This window comes from Mustela erminea, chromosome 1 (genome assembly GCF_009829155.1).
Source record: "Mustela erminea isolate mMusErm1 chromosome 1, mMusErm1.Pri, whole genome shotgun sequence".
Taxonomy (NCBI): domain Eukaryota; kingdom Metazoa; phylum Chordata; class Mammalia; order Carnivora; family Mustelidae; genus Mustela; species Mustela erminea.
Window position 1 is genome coordinate 91,990,529 of NC_045614.1, and position 19,207 is coordinate 92,009,735.

Here is a 19,207-nt window from a genome sequence, read left to right on the forward strand (position 1 = left end):
AGCATGAAGAAGGGGGAAAAAAAAAACTCAAAACCCACAATTGCACAATGCCTCAGACTTGTTCTCCCAATGAAGAACACATGGACTCAAATTAATGCTGCATTAATGCCACCAACCCCACCCAAAATGCCCAGGGATGAGAGTCTGCTGCGGGGTGCTAACCAACTCCACCAGCAAGCACCCCATACCTCTCAGGTTATGCCAGACACATCAGTAGAGAGAACACTCTCACTGCTCTCCCCCATCAAGCACTTGGCCTGAGGTTTAAGAGGAAAGAGAGGTGCTGTGAGGAGAGGAACACATGGCTCATTTTATTTTTCTTTTCCTCAACCTCCTCCCAAATGGAAAGAGTCCCTCAGTTCAGCAATCCAAATCTGAACCCTGGCGTTCTAACTCCTCTCTTTGCTTTAACGTCAGGTCTCCTCCACTAAGTCTTTTCCAAACTCCCTGCACATTCCTCACAAATCCATCCCACTCCTTCACTACCCTAGTTGATCCCTCTTATCAGCCCAAGGCTGACTTTGTCCCATTCCCAAATCCAGCTTGTCTTTCTCCAACCCCCTTTCCACTGGGGCCAAAAGTCATCTTTTCTGAAACCCAGTCCTGTTTGTATATTCTCCTTTCCTAAATTCTTCCAACAGCTCCTCATTACCTACGAGATGAAATTCAAACTCCTAATCCAATCTCAACCTACCTCCCAGCTTTACATTCTGCCATGCCCTGGCTTTGCCAATTTTTCTTATTTTAGCCACATTAGATTTTTCCTACTTCCTGATTTCACACCCATCTACTTTCATACATCTGTAGCTTTTTCATGCTGCTTTCCCACTCGGCAAGAACTCCTCCTCTCTTCTACTTATCAAACTCATCCTCAGGAGGCTCAAATGTCTCCGTTCCTGGAACACTTTCCCTAAACGCTCTAAGGCTCTTTCCCCTTCCCCTTTCTAGAGTCGAAAGTCATCACTCCTACAATAACTTACTTATGTCGGTCAGCAGTGTGACTCTTATCTCACTGTTACAGTCCTCATCATAACTGTCTCCCCTCCGAAATTTTGAGTTCCTCAAGAAAAGGAGTTTAAAAATTTTGAGTCACCATTTTCTACAACAAAATATGATTGGGCTTCAAAGATTTTTACTAGACTGATCTGAAGAGCACTGATCTCAACTTGTATTTAACTGACTTTAAATAAGATGTGAACAATGCTTAACTCTTCTAGAGGGGAATTTACTTTAATAGAAAAGCAAGTTACCCCAAGTGAGTATCTAATGGGCGGGAGGCATAGTCTATTCTTAGAAGACCCCTGATCCTTACGGAGTCCCTATCACTACCACCACTGCTGCCATTTCCAGTTTATACAATAGCCCTCATCCCTCAGCATCTCGCTAGGAGCAAACTCCTAGCACTGCCCCAGCCACATACAAGTTTCACAAGCCCTGGATTCCAGGGAACTCAATACTATTAAAACTATTATTAGGATACATGGAATTACTTATTATTATATAATACAATTAGAGCGGGAACATGGGAAGATGCAGATTATGGTCAAGAGCACGAACATGTAGCCACGGGCTTTCAGATTCTACTTCTCGAGTGTTTTGGTTAATCACAGCTCCCCCAGAGCTGACAAAGAGGCAAGATGGATTCTGGATTCTGGATTCAAGCAGGACTGAGTCAAGAGGGGACCATTTACTCACTGCCCAAAGGCTCCCAAATCAACATCCTCACCAGTAAAAATGGGGAAATACGTGACTACATTGCAGCCTGTTAAGAAGAATAAATGAGAGCAGTGAAACTGGGCTTGGAGACACAGTAATGCCACATGGAGAGTAAAAGCCCCTGTGGCTTTTGGAGCGCCTGTACGGATAGACTTCCATCAGGATTATATGCCCCACTACCAAGGAACTGGGTTAGCTACATACTTCCTCCAAGTCTGTTTCCTCATCTATAAAATGAAAATAACAGTACATACTTAAAACAGGAATTACCTTTGCGCCTGACAAAGAAAGGCAAAAGACTGCTACCTGCCAGCAGCATTCTAAAAAGTTATCAACTACTACTCTTCTAAATATTATTACAAAAAAACAAAAAAACCTATCACACATCAACAGCTCTTCAATACTCAAAGCCCAGGGGCGCCTGGGTGGCTCTGTGGGTTGAGCGTCTGCCTTCAGCTCAGGTCATGATCTCAGGGTCCTGGGATGGAGCCCTGCACTGGGCTTTCTGCTCAGTAAGAAGCCCACTTCCGCCTCCTCTCTGCCTACTTGTGAACTCTCTCTGTGTTAAATAAATAAATAAAATATTTTTTTAAAAAATACTCAAAGCCCTACCTAAACTGTCATTTATATATTGCAGAATGCCAACTGACCTTTATCCCCGTTTCATCCCCAAACTCCTCTGAATGATACTAATGAAACCACAAAGATATTAAACCACAAAGAGAAACAGAAAGGGAAAGAAGACCACATAACATACACTTCAACAAACTTTTCTAAGAGGGAAGTCACTGCACCTCAGGACCCCTGAGGCACCAAAGGCCAGCCTGAGGCTCAGGCTTGACAAAAGGGAGCATCTAAAAGGCGTGGGTCACCAGATCCAACAGAAGACCCTAAGTTTTTTCTGAAGAAACTAAACCACAGAGGCAGGAGAACTGTAAAGGGAAGTCAAAGTCTACAGCTTGAATGGTGGCATCCCTCCTCAACCAGATAACCCAAACCCAGGCAGCCAGTGTATGTATTACCAAACACATCAGAGGCAGGCTATTCAAAGTATCTTCTCTGCAGACGCTGACTGTTCTCAGGTAAGATGTGAAAGTGCGGATCTGTGGGGTAGAAGCGCAATGAAAAGTCTACCTGTACTTGAAAGGAAGTCACTAGACCACCACCAGCACACACTCTCTCTCCTAATCAACTTTTCAGCATCTCACTCTTAATTGCAGACAGCCAAGGATGATCAGATGTTTGTGATCTAAACAACCACAAGAACCCTGAAATGAACAAGCACACTGGAGGAAGCAGAAGAAATATTAAAAACATATTAAGCACACAGAAAAAATGAAAAATACTTATACACACACCTCAAAGACAACATATCCATAAAGAATAAAATGGAAACAGAAAATGAAATTAAGTAGAAATGAAAACAGAAAAAAAAGAGCTCCTGAAACTTAAAAACATCATCATTAAACTTTAAAAATAAAAGTTTAGAAGACAAAATTGAGATCATTCTTACCCACATACTTTCTACCTCCAAATACAAAGATATAAACAAGAGGCAACATAGGTTAAGAGTATTTGAAGATCAATTCCAGGAGATTCAGTAATCAAACCAGTATGTCTCAGAAAAAACAAAAAACAAAGGGTAGGAAATTATCAAAGTAAGAGACATTTTGGAAAACTGAAGAATATGAGTCTCTAGATCCAAAGGGCCTACTAAAACAAGACAGACAACAAGCGAACAGAAGGAAGGACCCACACAAAAGTTTATAAAATTTCAGAATGCCAGGGGTGCCTGGATGGCTCAGTCAGTTAAGCATCTGCCTTCAGCTCAGGTCATGATCTTAGGATCCTGAGATTGAGCCTTATCTCATTCTCTGATGAGTGGGGAGTCTGCTACTCCCTCTCCCTCTGTGCTCTCTCTCTTTCAAATAAATAAATAAAATCTTTTTAAGAATAAATTTCAGAATGCCGGAGAAAAAGACCCTGAGCCTTAATAAAAACAGAAAAATAAAAACAATCAGATGGCTTTGAGTTTCTCTTTAGAAACCCTTAAATCCAAAAATAGTGTGAAAATGCCATCAAAATTATGGGAAAAAAATACACTTTTTGCCTACTATTCTAAATGTAGCCAAATTATCTATAAAGGACCTATAAATCATCTATAAAGCAGCTAGGGTAGATACCTTCAGACATGCAAAGCCTCAAATAATTTACCTCCCATGCATCCCTTCTTAGGAAGCTACTGAGGATACCTGTTAGCAAAATGAAGCAAACCAAGAAAAAGAAAACAAGTGATTCAGGAAACAGGCTCTAAGGCAGGAGAGAAGGGAAGAGATACCACAAGAAAAACAATCCTACTGTCCATACTGGAGTAAGAGGATGGAAGGCTCCCAAGCAGGGAGTCTCTAAGATGAAACCAAGGAGAACTGAGAGATGATTTGTGCTACCTGGAAAAAAAAAAAAACAAACAAACAAAAAAAAACATCAAAAGGCACTGAACATATTTCTTGGGGTATCTGAGGAATGTAGCCATAGATATATGAAAAACTAATCAAAAAGTTGGAGGCGGGCGCTTGGGTGGCTCAGTTGGTTGAGCAACTGCCTTCGGCTCAGGTCATGATCCCGGACTTCCAGGATCGAGTCCCGCATCGGGCTCCCAAGCTCCTTGGGGAGTCTGCTTCTCCCTCTGACCTTCTCCTCTCTCATGCTCTCTCTCACTCATTCTCCCTCAAATAAATAAATAAAATCTTTAAAAAAAAAAAAAAAAAGTTGGAGGCAATTATTTGCTCCAGGGAAAACATAAAAGTATAGGGGGAAAAAAAACCCATAACCTGGTATCACTATTTAACTCAGAAGTGAGCAATAAGGATATACTCAACAATGTAAATACTGATTGTTGGTTTTACCAAAAATTGTTATGTAGCTATACCAAGATGCCTAGAGAAAAGGGCAAGTGCTCAAATATGATATTAGGCAATCAAATGCTTATTCTACATTAATTTCAAAATATGAAAGTAAAATACAGGAAAATAAATAAACAGAACTAGTATGAGATGGTCACTTCCACTGGAGAGCAGCACCTGAAGGATAAAAGGGCCAAGGGTAGGATACTGCTGTGTTTTATGTTAAGCTTTTTAGCACTATTTGATTTTTAAACTGTGTACACGTATTAATTGGATTAAAACAAGTTATTCTCCTATCAAGGGCAATTAGTTCAATTTATAAAGCTGTCACTATCAAGTTCACTTATAAGTTTCTTTTATTTTTTTAAAGATTATTTATTTATTTGACAGAGAGAGATCACAACTAGGCAGAAAGGCAGGCAGAGAGAGAGAGGGGGAAGCAAGCTCCCTGCTGAGCAGAGAGCTCAATAGGGGCCTCCATCCCAGGACCCCCAGACCATGACCAGAGCTGAAGGCAGGGGCTTAACCACTGAGCCACCCATAAGCCCCTATTTATAAGTTTCTTACTTGGAATTCCAAACTCATAGTCTTAGAAATGTTATAAAATGATGATTAGTTTCCCAGACCAGCTTTCAGAGGCATTTAACCTATAATGATGCAAACACACAGTACGAACTATTATATCAAGTAGTCTTAAACACTTTATTAGAAACTGCAGTCTGAGAACTCAAGATGCCTGGTACAAGGGCACCTGGGTGGCTCAGTGGGTTAATAAGCATCTGCCTTCGGCTCAGGTCATGATCCCAGGGTCCTGGGATCCAGCCCAGGATCGGGCTCCCTGCTCAGTGGGAAGCCTGCTTCTCCCTCTCCCACTCCCCCTGCTTGTGTTCCCTCTCTCACTGTGTCTCTCTCTCTCTGTAAAATTAATAAATAAATAAAATCTTAAAAAAAAAAAAAAAAGATGCCTGGTACATATCTGAGTCTTACCACTTGTTCTTCCCCACCCAGGAGCAGCCAAGGAATACTACAAAGGTAGAGTGGATAAAGGAGATGGGCTTAGATCTGGCAAGGAGAATTAGAATTTAACAGGTCAGCTCTATTTGTATTAGGAAAAATACCACTGGAATTCCCTCTTGTCCCAGAAGTTGATCAGTTGCCATTCCTGGGCAAAAGGTGGATGCTCATCAGTCAGGTGACAAATACATATACATTATTTCAAATATTAATTAGCAATGACAAAAGTTCTATATAAACAAAGTCTTCATTAAATTTAATAAAACTTTGTGGCCTTTGTCAACACTATGTTTAATTTTTTTTAATGATTATAAATTGTGTGACCTTGAAAAGGCTAAATAAAGCCTCACTTTCTTCAACTCTAAAATGGGAGTAATGGTATCTACTTAATGGGGTCACAAGAAAATTAGAGGAAATGATGTGTATAAAACATGCAGGGGCCAGTAAATGGCAGGCACTCAATCACTGTCAGCCTCTGGTTGTTCCCTATCCCCTACTCCCACCTGGCTGGTTTCTAATATGCACTCTTTTATGTAAACAAAGTCACAAATTATATACAAGCTTTTAACAAAAAAAAACCTTTTAAAACCATGCAGAATGCATTAATATTTTTTAAATAATTATGTGACAGGAGTCTACTTGTAAGCATTATTTTTCCTTAACTTTAGTCTTGTGCTCCAAGTATCAACATAATTTTCAGTTTTAATTCATTTCAACTAAATTTAGCTAATTCAACTAGACTAAAAAGAGGATTAAGAAGGGCAGAACGTTACAAAAACACAGCATTCTTCTTGGATTAAAGACTACAAACCATATATGTAACAATGCCTAAACAAGACTGCTAAAAGCAATACCATTACAACACTGAGTCGACTTCAAAAATATCTTATAAACTTAAAAAACTAAAACTAAAACTGACAGATAATGGATGATTAAAAAAAAAAATCACTCAGATGTACCACAAACCTGAGATTAAATAAATGTTATTTTGCGCCACAACACACATAGGAAAGCCTAACACACAAAGAATATCTAGGTATCTTTAACCACCAAAGACTTCCCATTTGGAGCCATTTTTATCAGACCTTTCTCTAAGGGCTCATTTCCAGAATCCACAGTCTCAGCACAAAAACACCATTATTTTTCAAATTAATTCCCCAAACGACAAAGCTAATTAGGTGGAACAGAACAACCAACTGACCCAAAGCTAGTTCTCCTTTACTTATAAGGTATTCAGAGTAGGAGAGTGGCCCTGAAATACAAATCGGTCCATAGTCCCGCACATCCATGACAAGAACCGAAAAGATACTGAGGAAGTTAGCAGATCTGCAACCCAGAGATTCATTCTCCATTTAAAAATATGCTTATCCGTCACAAGACTTGGAGACTACCACGAATATGCAGTGCCCCTCTAACCTCTCCCCTCCCCTCTCCTCCCCTCAATTTTAAAAACAAGTATGATAACCAGAAAGTGAGAGTACAGAATTGTGGCCTCTACTGGGGCATCAAAACCACAGCCAGGGGTTAGCAGGATTGGTCTAAATAAAACGTGGACTTGGAGATATCCAAAATCCAGGGCCCTACAATGACACGCCTAGGAAGGGTCAAAGGAACTTGATGCATCACCGAAGAAAAGTTTGGGCGTTTTGAATAGGGAATAGAGCGAAAAGCCTAAGAGGCTGCGGGGAAGACGGACCCGGGTAGATTCCCAGTTTGTCGCGGCGGGACAGCGAGGACGTAGGGGGTGGGCGGGAAGGCTGACCCCGTCCGGGGGCCGGGCAGGGACCACACCTCCTGGCCAGCAAGGCAGGCAAAGGCCGGGGCCCCGAGACAACCCCGGGTGCTGGGACAGGGCAAAGGCCGGGGCCCCGAGACGATCCCGGGTGCTGGGTCGCTACCTGGCCGCGGTCCCCGCTCTCGGGCCGGGCCGCGGACGGCCGGAAACAGCCGGGGTCGGGCCCGACCTGCCTACCCCGACGCAGACGGCCCCACTCACCGATGAGCCGGCGCACCTCGTCCTCGCTCAGGTAGAGGCTTACGCTGGGCCCCGCGGCCGCGGGCGACAGTGCGGGAGGCCGCGGGGCCGGGGCGGCGGCGGCGCCCGGCGCGGGCAGCAGCGGCAGCAGTACGAACAGGAGGAGCAGCGGCGGCGGCGGGGCCCTGAGGCCGCGGGTCCCAGGGAGGCGGCCCCGGCCCCGCGGCCCCGGCCGCGCCGCCCCGCGCATGGCTGCCGCCGCCGCCGCCGCCGCCGCCGCAGAGGAGCGTTGGCCGCCCGCCGCGCCGCCACCACCCACCCCCGGCCCCGAGCCCCTCACAGCCCCGAGCCGGGGGCGGCAGCCCAGGTCATCGCGCCGCCGGCCCGTGGCAGCCGGACGCCGCTTCAGGCCGCCGGAGCGCGCCGGCGCCGCCGCCTCTTCGGCGGCATCGTCTAGGGCCGGGGACTGGCCGCGGAGGCGCGCCCGTGCGCGCCGCCGCAGCCCCGAGATCGCGCACGCACGCACCGTCAGCTCCCTGCTGGCCGCGGCCAGGCTGGGAGCGCTTTGGATTTCAAGTGCTGCGGTCGGCCGAGGGCTCCCTGGGCACCCTTTAAAAAGGAGCCCGTCCCCGTCCCATGCTGTCACCAGCCTGAAGTTTGCTCGCCTTTTGTCTGTAACACACGCCTCTCCCCGCGCGCAACACAAAGTCCAGGCAGTTAGGCCCGTGCCGCGGCTGCCACTGTGTGGGCTCCCCAGATCTAGGATAATGACTGGATGCAGACGCTCTGGTAGCAACAGAGAAACCTGATTTTTCTTACTGAGAAAATGGTGAAAAATTGAAAACACCTTTTATCTCATCATCGGAAGTCACCATTAAGATTTCTGTGTCACTTCCCATGGGTAAATACTGTATGCATTTATTCTCCAAAAAGATCCTGCTCAGCGAACTTTTGTAACCTTACCCTTACACGTTATTACGAATTCTTACTTTTTATAGTCGTTCTGCGTCCCCATTATTAACCCTCATCTGGGGTTGTTAACCTGTGGTGTGCAGTAGTGTCTGTGTTTCTCTAGGTACGTTTCATCATTTGTTCTACCGAGTCCTGGCCCCCTAAAGAGGGTAAGAATCGCGGATACAACTCGGCTTTTCGAAACGCTGCCGAATGAGCGAGCCCATGCCCGGACCTCCAGGTCTCGGGGTGCACTTATGTGAGCACCCACCGTCGCGCTCACACTTGCTCCAGGTGCTCCCCCTCTTGGTTGGGACTGCGGAGCATCCCTTCCTGGTCGGCTCACCTCGCCCCTGCGGGCAGGTCCGCGCCCTGACCCCCTGTCACCGGCCGGCCCCGCGCCTCACTGCGCAGCTGCTCCCGGAGAAGGCCCAGTTTCCCAGCGCAGTTGCTGCTCCCGCAGGGAGGCCCTGGGAGGCGGCTTTTTTTTTTTTTTTTTTTTTTTTTTTTTTTGAGGCGGCTTTTTTTTATCCTCCCGGGAGGGTGGGGGGAGAGACTGATGAGGCGGGAAAGTCCTGGAACTTTATTTTCTCCTTCTCTAGTGAGAGCGATGGATTCCATTTAGAGATCGGCAAACCTTGATTTGCCAAGCTTCAGCCCCGGAGTTGTGTCCATCATCCTACAGGAGGAGGCTGAGACGAAAGTGAGGAAAGTGAGAGCTGAGGAAACGTGCTGCCCCAGAGAACGGTAAAAAATCACAAAGATCAGGAAAAAGCCTTATGTTGGGGCAGCCGCTGCTACCTATTGGGGGACCAGCGCTGTTAAGAAGAGCTTGGGGCTGGAAATGTGCTGTGTGAATAAGGATGTCAATTCAGACAGGAGGCATTTTTTTAAAGGATGGCATATTCCCTGCATTTTTCAAAATGGCTCACCGTCCGCCAGGGAGGAAGCTCCTGTCTTGAAGGCAATCTCCTTGTATCAGTGACTTCTTGACTGTATCTGGGATGTAAACACAGCAGAGTGGTCAGTCAGGCCTGGCTGGGCTGTGGTACTTGTTAATCGTGTGACCTTGGGAAAACTAAACCCCAAGCCTCCGTCTCTTCATTCATAAAAGAGGGGTGATAATGCCAGACTCACAGGGCTTTCCGTGGTAAAACCCCCAGGCAAAGTGTCACACCCATTGTTATTGTTATTATAATGAATCCCTTCCCGATAATGACCATTTCCTGAAAAGTTTAATCACCAGTTACCAGCAAACCTTTGAAACCAGAGATGCTGAAGAACTTCATTTCATACATCACCATGCCTGGCCTAGAGCTGAGCCCAGTGCATCACGCTTGGTACCCAGACACAGGGGTAAGGAAGATGCTTCCTTGAGGACGTGTGATAAACACATGTTCATTGCATATTTTTGTCAGGGCTGTGAAGAAAAAGTTAATGGTTCTCAAAGTATGGTTCCCAGACCAGAGGTACTATCACCGGGCAACATGTAGAAATGCAAACTCCTTGGCTGCACCCCTGACTAATAAAAGTATCAATCTCAGAGGGTAGAAACATAGAGAAGTGGTATATAAATTTCATTATTTGTTCTAAAGAGTCCCTGTCCCCCAGAGAGTATCCCAGGCCCTTCATGTGATACTAGCCACTCTGTCAAGAAAATCTCAACTCTACGGGCTCTCCTTTGGGTTGTTGTAGGCCTCACTGGCCTGCCTGCTTTCCCCTTACTCCTTGACTAATCTAGTCCATTCTCAACATAGCAACCACAACTATACTATTATACACATCCAAATCATTTTGCTACTTGGCTCGTAAGACTGCTGAGGGCTCCCTAATTCATCTAGAATAAACGGCCAAGTCCTTAGAAGCTGTCAAGGCAGTTCTCATTCTCCATCTTCTTCCCTTCCCTTCTGATCTTATCTCTTACTCTCCCTCCCACAAGGACTTTGCTGTGCAACGCTACAGACTTCAGGGCCTTTGCCCGCTGGCTCTGTACCTGGAGTACTAGTTCTGACTTTCACAAGGCTGCGTCTCTTACCTCTTCAAAATTGTATTCAGATGTTAACTTCTAAATAAGTTTAAAATTGTAAACGTCCCAACGCTTTTAACTTCCCAGAGAACAAACCAATTCCCAGTCTCTCCTGTCTCTACAGTGTATTTGGTCTCACACAAAGTTCTCCCTACAATCCCCATCCCATCCCTGGATAAGGAATCATCTGCCCCCAACTGTCCCCCACCAAGGTGTGGGGCTAAACTTTTGAAATTCCCCAATAAGTCTCAGGGTAAAAATGCTGGGAAGCCCTGACTTCAGCCTCCTGAGGTTTCTCTGTCTAGAGGAAATGAAAACCGCAATCATAACCATACTCTACACACTGCCTCGTTCTTGGTTTTGTTTATCACTGCGGTTGACCTTATTCTACCCCACGAGACAAATTTGAGAGGGCTGGAAAACACTATCATCGGGGCTTCTTTCGCTGTTCCTAAAAAAGAGTAGGCTTGGCCTTGAAATGCAGTAGGGTGGGTGAATGGGAGCCCTGGGCCAGTGCTGGGAAGATGGGGCATGCTGGGATGAGGTGTCCCAGGTAATGGAAATGACTCCACACATGGAGTCTGATACTCCACTCAGAGTCCCAGCTCATGTCCAGGAGGATAGATGCCTGCTCATAGAACCCTGAGAACAATACTTCTCCCTGTGCCTTGAGTTCACTCAGCTAGGGAAGGGCTCCAGAAAGGGATGGCTCTAAGTTTTGAAGACATCCCCTTTCTTTGCAAGGAGCTGTTGGGAATGCTGCTCTTTCTCCTTTAGAGCAGTTTACTTTTAAATGTTCTCCATCCACAAGTCATATATTAACCCATTGTGTTGTGAAAGACTCAAGCATCACAGAAGTACACGAAGTTGGGGCGCCTGGGTGGCTCAGTGGGTTAAAGCCTCTGCCTTCTGCTCAGGTCATGATCCCAGGGTCCTTGGATCGAGCCCCACATCGGGCTCTCTGCTCAGCAGGGAGCCTGCTTCCTCCTCTCTCTCTGCCTGCTTCTCTGCCTACTTGTGATCTCTGTCTGTCAAATAAATAAATAAAACCTTAAAAAAAAAAGAACTATATGAAGTAAGATAACATCCTCCTTGATACAAATCATCATGTCTCTTCCCCACCTCCCAGTCTGGTGTATGTTCTTATAGGCCTTTCTCTCAGTATTTACACACACAGAGACACACACACACACACACACGTATCTGTATATGTGTTTAGACATACAACTATGTGTTTATGCATGCTTTCAGTTTTACAGAAATGAAATTGCACAAAAGGTAATGGTCTGCATGGTTTGCTATTTTCACTGACCAAAATAAGTTGAGGTCTTAAGGATGCTTGCATAATAGTATAGAGAGGTATATCCACGGTATTCTTTTGATTGGGATGGACCGTGATAGATTTCATGGTTCTGGAGATGGACCACACATCCTTGCACAGGCATCTTTGCGCATACTGTATATATTTGGAAGGGTAGATTCTCAGAAGTGGAACTGCTGAGTCAAAGGGAGTTACTTTATAGTGTTGATAGATTCTTGAATTGCCCTCCTAAAGGCCAATATACACTTTTCACAACTGGTCCTACCTAGTTCTTTACCTGGTGGATGTGACCCAAATCTTCTTTCCTGAAGGGTCTGGCCATTACTGATCCTACCTGGATTGAATTGTCATAGTTTGCCATTAACCTTAATTAACAGGGCATGATAAACTAAGAGAACCCTTAAGGGATCTCATGTCATCCAGACATACTCTTCCTTACCTGTCTTCTTGTTTCCATTATTTCAGTTGGAAATTCAATTGTAAGGCTAACTGCCACTTTGACACATTATCTCTCTGCTTATTCTCTTTGGCTATTCCAAGCTTTTTTTTTTTTTTTTCCAAATACTATTCTGCAGTTTTATCAGGATATATATGAATGTGGCTATCTTTCCATTTACTTGCTTGAAATTTATTGAGATTCCTGGATCTGGTGTCTTTTGAAAATTCCAGGAAATTCTCAGTTCCATTTCCTTTATCATTAATAGTTAGTTAGATGGGTAGATAGACAGATATGGAATTTTCTGAACTATTTGAGAATAGGTTGGAGACCCATACCTACCTCACATAGGTTAATGCCCCCTTCCCCCAAATGCTTCACTGTGCATTTTCTAAGAAAAAAAGACTTTCTTTTTCATAACCACAGTGCAATTTTTAAAATACAGACATTTCACATTGATACAATACAATTTTCTAATCCATGGTCCATATTCAAATTTCATCAGTTGTCTCAATAAAGTCTTTTATAACTATTTTTTCCTGGTCCAGGATCCAATCTAGAATCAGACATTGCATTTATTTGTCATGTCTTTTTAGGTATTTTTTTCCATCCCTTTTTGAGGGGCGGTTAATTAACATATAATGTATTATTTGCCCCAGGGGGACAGGTCTGTGAATCATCAGTCTTACACATTTCACAGCACTCACCATAGCACATACCCTCTCCAATGTGCAGCACCCAGCCACCCTATCCCCCCTACACACCCCCCAACAACTTTAAGTTTATTTTGTGAAATAAAGAGTCTCTTATGGTTTGTCTCCCTCCCCAGTCCCATCTTGTTTCATTTTTTCCCTCCCTACCCCCACGATCTCCCACCCTGCCTTTCAAATTTCTTATATCGGTGAGATCATATGACAGTTGTCTTTCTCTGATTGACTTATTTCGCTTAGCATAATACCCTCTAGTTCTATCCAGTCATTGCAAATGGCAAGATTTCATTTTTGATGGCTGCATAGTATTCCACTGTGTGTGTGTGTGTGTGGGTGTGTGTGTGTGTGCCACATCTTCTTTATCCATTCATCTGTCAATGGACATCTAGTTTCTTTCCATAGTTTTCTTTCTTTTCCCCCATCTCTTTTTTTTTTTTAAAGATTTTATTTATTTATTTGACAGTCAGAAATCACAAGTAGATGGAGAGGCAAGCAGAGAGAGAGAGAGAGAAGCAGGCTCCCCGCTGAGCAGAGAGCCCGATGCGGGCCTCGATCCCAGGACCCTGAGATCATGACCTAAGCCGAAGGCAGCGGCTTAACCCACTGAGCCACCCAGGCGCCCATCCCCCATCTCTTTTAAAAGTTCCTCAACCTTTCTTTTGCTGAAGTTCTTTACTTTAACGAGTTATTTTGTAAAATGTCCCTTAGTTGATGTTGCCAAATGTTTCCTCATGATTAGATTCAGGTTATGCATTTTCAACAGGAATATCACTGAAATGATGTATTCTCAGTATATCATGTCAGAACATGATGTTGGGGTACGTGGGTAGTGTAGCTGGTTAAGCATCTGACTCTTATTTTCAGCTCAGGTCCTAATCTCAGGGGCATGATCTCAGGTTCATGAGATTGAACCCTGCATTGGGCTCCACACTCGGCATGGAGTTTTCTTAAGATTATGTCTCCCTCTGCCCCTCCTTCCCATATTCTCTCTCTTAAATAAATAAATAAAATCTTTTAAAAAAAAAATAAAAAGAAGGCAGCACATGATTTCACTCTGGCCATTACCAGTGATATTATCTTTGACCACTTCATTAATTTGTTGTCTGATACATTTCTTGCTGTAAAGTTACTATTTTCCCCTTTGTAATTAATAAGAAATTTGGGGGGAGATACTTTGAGATTATGTACATTTCTGCTTCCTCCTCAAACTTTTATCCACTAGTTTGATCACCCACTGATGATTTCCTAACTTAACTATTCCTTTCATATTTATTTGGCATTTAACCGTAGGGAGACCTTTTTCTTTTCTCTTATTTAGTTTTTCATTTATTTATATCAGTATGGATTCTTATTTTATTCAGTGGATTATAAACTGTTACTGTCATTATATGTGTTCATCCTCAAAATGAATTTGGGGATATTTCAGATTTGGCCAGTGAGAACTCCTTCAGCTCATTCCTGTGTTCTTTTGCCAGGTCTCTAACATTCATTGAACATTTTCTTTCTTTACAAAACAATAAAATATTCCCGTCTTCTCTTATACATTTCTCTCCCAGCCTGGAATCATTGCTTTTTCTTAGGTGCCCCAGTTCCCTTTAGTGGAGAATGGTATTTAGCAACCAAGATTTGGGAGCTAGGTGTGATTAAATTGCTACTGTGATATAATTGATTCTAAGCCCTCTTAGGAGACAGAGTATGGAAATAAACATATTTATGCATGTATATTCTGTGTACTTGTATGCCTACATACACATATAGATCTATAAAATCCACGAGTTCATATCAGTACTCCTGATTCCAATCCCACACCATTCCTTCCTCATTACCTATTTGCAACTCTTCTCCAACAGAAAGAAACCTGACTCCCATTATCCGCACATATCTGCTTATTTGCTCAATCCTTCCATTGTTAATTAAACTCTTGGCCCCGGTTGCTGAAAACTCAGCCCCAAACACACCAATCTCTACCCCAACTCCCCATTCCCAGGCGTTCCAGTCAAAACTTTGCCTCCAGGGAGACTAAAGGGCAGTGGGGTTGAGGGCAGAATGGGAGGGGTTCTAGAGCAGCCCAGAACCATCCATATCTTGAGAGGATATATTCAACACCTCTAATCTTTATGTGGCAGCCCCACTTCAGCACAGCCCAGTTCTCTCCAGCCATGCACTGAGTTAGTGAGCTGGGATCTCCCCATCCACAAGGCTTTCCTCAGATTTCTTTCCCTTCTAGTTGCCTTCCAAATCCCTAATTCCAGTCTATTTCCTCTGAAGAGTTCAGCTATCTCTTTGTGTTACATTCTCAACTGTTCACCTTCTGCATCCACTCAGGTGTTTTACCAGAGCCCTGTGCTCAGGAGAAATGCATGCCTTAGGAGACGATGCAGGTATGGTCAGTTACAATTTTAAATATTTAGCTTCCCTCCCTCTTTGCTATGATTATAAGTATTACTAAAACATGCTTGGAAGAGATGTGACAGGCAGGCAGTCATGTTAGGTGTATAATTTTGGTGAAGATTTAGAGGATGGACTGGAGGGAAAATGGTTAAGATCAGAGGCTGGGAAACTAGGCAGCAAGACTTTTCAATACATAGGTGAGAGAGGATTAGGACTGAACAGGGAGGGCAGGGCAATGAGGATGGGAACAAGGCACCTGGTATGAGAGATATTTATGGGATAGCATCAGTAGGCTTGATGATAGATTGAGTAAGGTTGTCAGGAGGCAGTGAGGTGGAGGTGTGGGTGAGGGGTAGGGGCCAGGGGTGAATCCCAGGTGTTTGGACTGGGAACAGGTAATGGCGGTGCCTAACCCTCCTCACCATCTCCTTCTCCTTCTGCTACTACTAATGATGGGGCCATTTGTTGAGCAAGGACAGTATGTCAATGATTCTCACAACTGCTAGACATACATCATAGATATAATGAGACCATTTAATCCTATAGGGAATGTATTATCATCCAGTTTCCCAGATGAGAATGCAGTAACTTCCTCCAAGATTTCACAGATTGCAAAAAGCACTTCGTGCAAGTTTAGATTCTGAAATAGTAGTTTTGTCTTGGGGTATGCTGAGTTTGGGGTTCCCATGGACTATCCTGGCACAAATGTCCTGCCCGCAGATGGAAATCCATGTCTGAGCTCTGCAGAAAAACTAAGGTAGAGAGACAGCCATCCACACAGAGGTGCTAAGAGAGACCAGGTGATTAGTGTGGGATGAATGCAGGAAGCTTATGGAGAAGGAGAGGGAAAGAGGACTGAGATAGAACACTGGGCACATGAACATTAAGCACAGGAGAGGAAGAATGTCTACAGCAGAGGAGGAGTGGCCAGAGAGTGAGGAGAACCAGGAGAGAAGTAGTGCAGTCTAGGAAGACTGGTGGGTCAGGGAGGCGTTGGCCCAGCCTGTTAAATAGTGCCAAGTAAGCCAAGAACTGCGGGATGCCCAACACATGTGTCCACCAAGGGGGCATCGGTGAGGGAGACTGAAGGCTGAGTGCAAAGGTCTAAGCAATAGGGAAAGATAAGGAAATGGAGATAATGAGCACCAATGTTTCCAAGAAGCCCAGTGAAGGGGTAAGGAGAGAAAGAGAGCCAAGTATCTAAATGGGGATTTACGGAGATTCTTCTAAAGTGGAAACATTTAAGTTGTTTCTAAGCTGAAAGGAATGTCCAAAACAGGGGGAGAAGTCAAAGATGCAAAGAACAGGGGGCGGTAAGTCCCAAAGATGCAGGCGGAGCTGGTTTTTGAAAGCCACAGTGTGGTCTACATGGTGGAAGGAGCGCCTCAGGCAGTTTTGGAAGCAGAGCCTGTTACAGTACTGGCCCTAAGTGTATTGAAGAGAGGGCTGTGGATGGGTTCAGACGCAGATTCCTTCATGGGGTAGACAAATAGGGGAAAGAAGTTAAGGAAATCGACATTTGGTTGCTTCCATTTTTTCCTGAAATATGAAGGAAAGTCATTTTTGGATTAAAGCACAGAGGAGGAATACCTGGGTGGCTCAGTCATTCAAGTGTCTGCCTTCAGCTCACGTCATGATCCCAGGGTCCTGGGACCGAGTTCCACACCTAGCTCCTTGATTAGCGGGAAGCCTGATTTTCCCTCTGCCTGCCACTCTCCCTGCTTGTGCTCTCTCGCTCTCTTTCTCTCTCTCTGACAAATTAATAAAATCTTAAAAAAAAAAAAATAAAGCACAGAGAAGTAGGATAGAATTGGGGGGTTGGTAGAAGGGTTGAAAGTCTGAAATTGCTGTTAAGGGGGATGGAAGATGGTACTGACCAGGGATCGTTAAGCTCTTCTGGGCAACTGTGGAGAGCGAGACTGAAACTGACAAGTGTGGTGTCTGAGGTCATTTTGATCTGTCATTTTGAGCAGTCTGTTTGTAAGAGGAAAGAAGATGGTCTGTGGGATAATCCCCATTTGGGTGCAGATCCAGAGCAGTGGAAGGAAAATGGAGTCGGGTTATAGAGGATGTTTAAAATGCTACATCATAGCATCTAGCTTGGATGGTTCCCAAGTGAAAGCAGAAAGGACTCAAATAGAATGAGACACTTCTGCTTAAAGATGGCAGATTGTACACAGTTTTTATCTTTCCACTCTCCCCAAACCCTACTAAAATGGCAGGAAAGGGATTTTTTTCTTAAGGGTGTAAACAAATGACAAAGGAAAGCGGGGGTAGGGACAACACTCACTACATTCTGGAAGCTGACAGCAGATGATCAGTGGCAATTGACTTCACTAAAACCTAAGTCAGGAGTTGAGGCATCAGGTAGCTCAGGAAGGGGGAAATGCAGGGGGGGCCAAGAACAGGAGGACTGATGGAGGAGTGTATAGATCCTGGGGTCTTAACCCCAGTCTGAGCACAAAACTAAAAGTTTGTGTCTGGGAAGGATAAAACAGAGGTCTTTGAACTAGAAGACGTGAGGCACTGATGAGAGCTGAGATACAGTACGAAAAACAGGAAGATAAAGTCCAAGTCTGTATACTAACCAGAAAAGATGGCCCTCTCCTCACTCTGCTCTCTTCTCCAGCCCTCTTCCTACACTCAGCTCCCTCGATGTTGACTAGAGATTGGAGATCATTCCACAGGGAATCTGAGAAGTCCAGGAAAATCCAACAAAAGATACTGACACCTACTGCTCCCTCTACCTTTATTACTCCAGGTCAAGACCACTAGTCAACAATCAGATTTTTAGCACGGCACTCCCAAACATGAAAGGTTAAGGTGAGGACCACTAGACATTTGAGGTAGTCCTTCAACATGAAAGGCAAAGACCAAAACAAGCAGGAAAAAAAAAAAAAAGGACTCTGTATTAATAGAGACAATGCCAAGAATAAATATTTTAAATATGATAATTAATCATATTCCAGAGAAATTAAAGATAACATAGAATCTGTGAAATAGGAATGGTTGCTTTAAAAAAAAAAGTCAAAAAGCAAAGAGCACACAGAAAATAAACCATGACAGTAAAAAAACTTATAGGCCAATAGCAAAGTTGAAATAAAAGGTCAAAGAAATATCCCAGAAAGTAGAACAAACATGTAGAGGTAGCCAATAAGAGAAGATGAGAGAATAAATAAGAGATGGGAGCTGTGCTATAGGCCAAGAAGGCTGTGGTCCAGAGGGTTGGGTGGAAGTATCTGGGAGCCAAGTCCTCAAGGAGAGGACAGGAATTTAGATGTAAGAAAACTACACAGAAAACTAAGCAGAGGAGGAAGAGGGCATTTATGAGCTCCAGGGAAAACAAACCCCTGTTTGAGAAGGGAAAGGCAATTAAACTCTACCCTCTGGCTCACCAGTGACTAGCATTTATATCCCCAAAACAAAGTAAACCTTAAGTATTGATAGAAGGAGGGCAAATTAGTATGTGTGGGAGTCTTTAAAAGAAGTGCTATCTTCATCTCCCTACTTTGAAATCCGTAAATAATGCCTTTACGTCGAGCAGCAGCCATATGATCCCAATTTTAGGAACATAGAGGCAAATATAAAAAGAACCAGCTAAAGGACTAAAGGGAGAATGGAATGGAGGACAGGAGAGGGGCCCAGAAGACTGCCGCTTTTCTAATGGTCTAGAAGATTATTTGACTTCTAAAATTATATGTATAATTTCGATTTGATAAAAGTTAAATGAAAAGATTGGAATGGGAAATGGAAGGGTCAAGGGG

At 44.1% G+C, this 19,207-nt stretch overlaps 1 protein-coding gene and 1 long non-coding RNA gene across 3 annotated transcripts in view; one reads left to right on the forward strand and one right to left on the reverse strand.

Annotated features, from left to right (window-relative positions):
• RYK (receptor like tyrosine kinase) overlaps nt 1-7,873 on the reverse strand; it is an 87,362-nt gene extending 79,489 nt beyond the window's left edge. For both annotated transcript variants that reach the window (XM_032333530.1, XM_032333520.1), the window contains exon 1: nt 7,630-7,873. In XM_032333530.1, the coding sequence (XP_032189421.1) occupies nt 7,630-7,858 (229 nt within the window). In that variant the 5' untranslated portion in view covers nt 7,859-7,873. The remainder of the gene's footprint in view (nt 1-7,629) is intronic.
• Nucleotides 7,874-8,042: 169 nt separating this feature from the next.
• On the forward strand, nt 8,043-10,064 carry LOC116584777. The gene is made up of 3 exons (XR_004283326.1): nt 8,043-8,509; nt 8,684-8,729; nt 9,162-10,064. It is a non-coding gene; the product is annotated as an uncharacterized LOC116584777 (long non-coding RNA).
• The last annotated feature ends 9,143 nt before the right edge of the window (nt 10,065-19,207 follow it).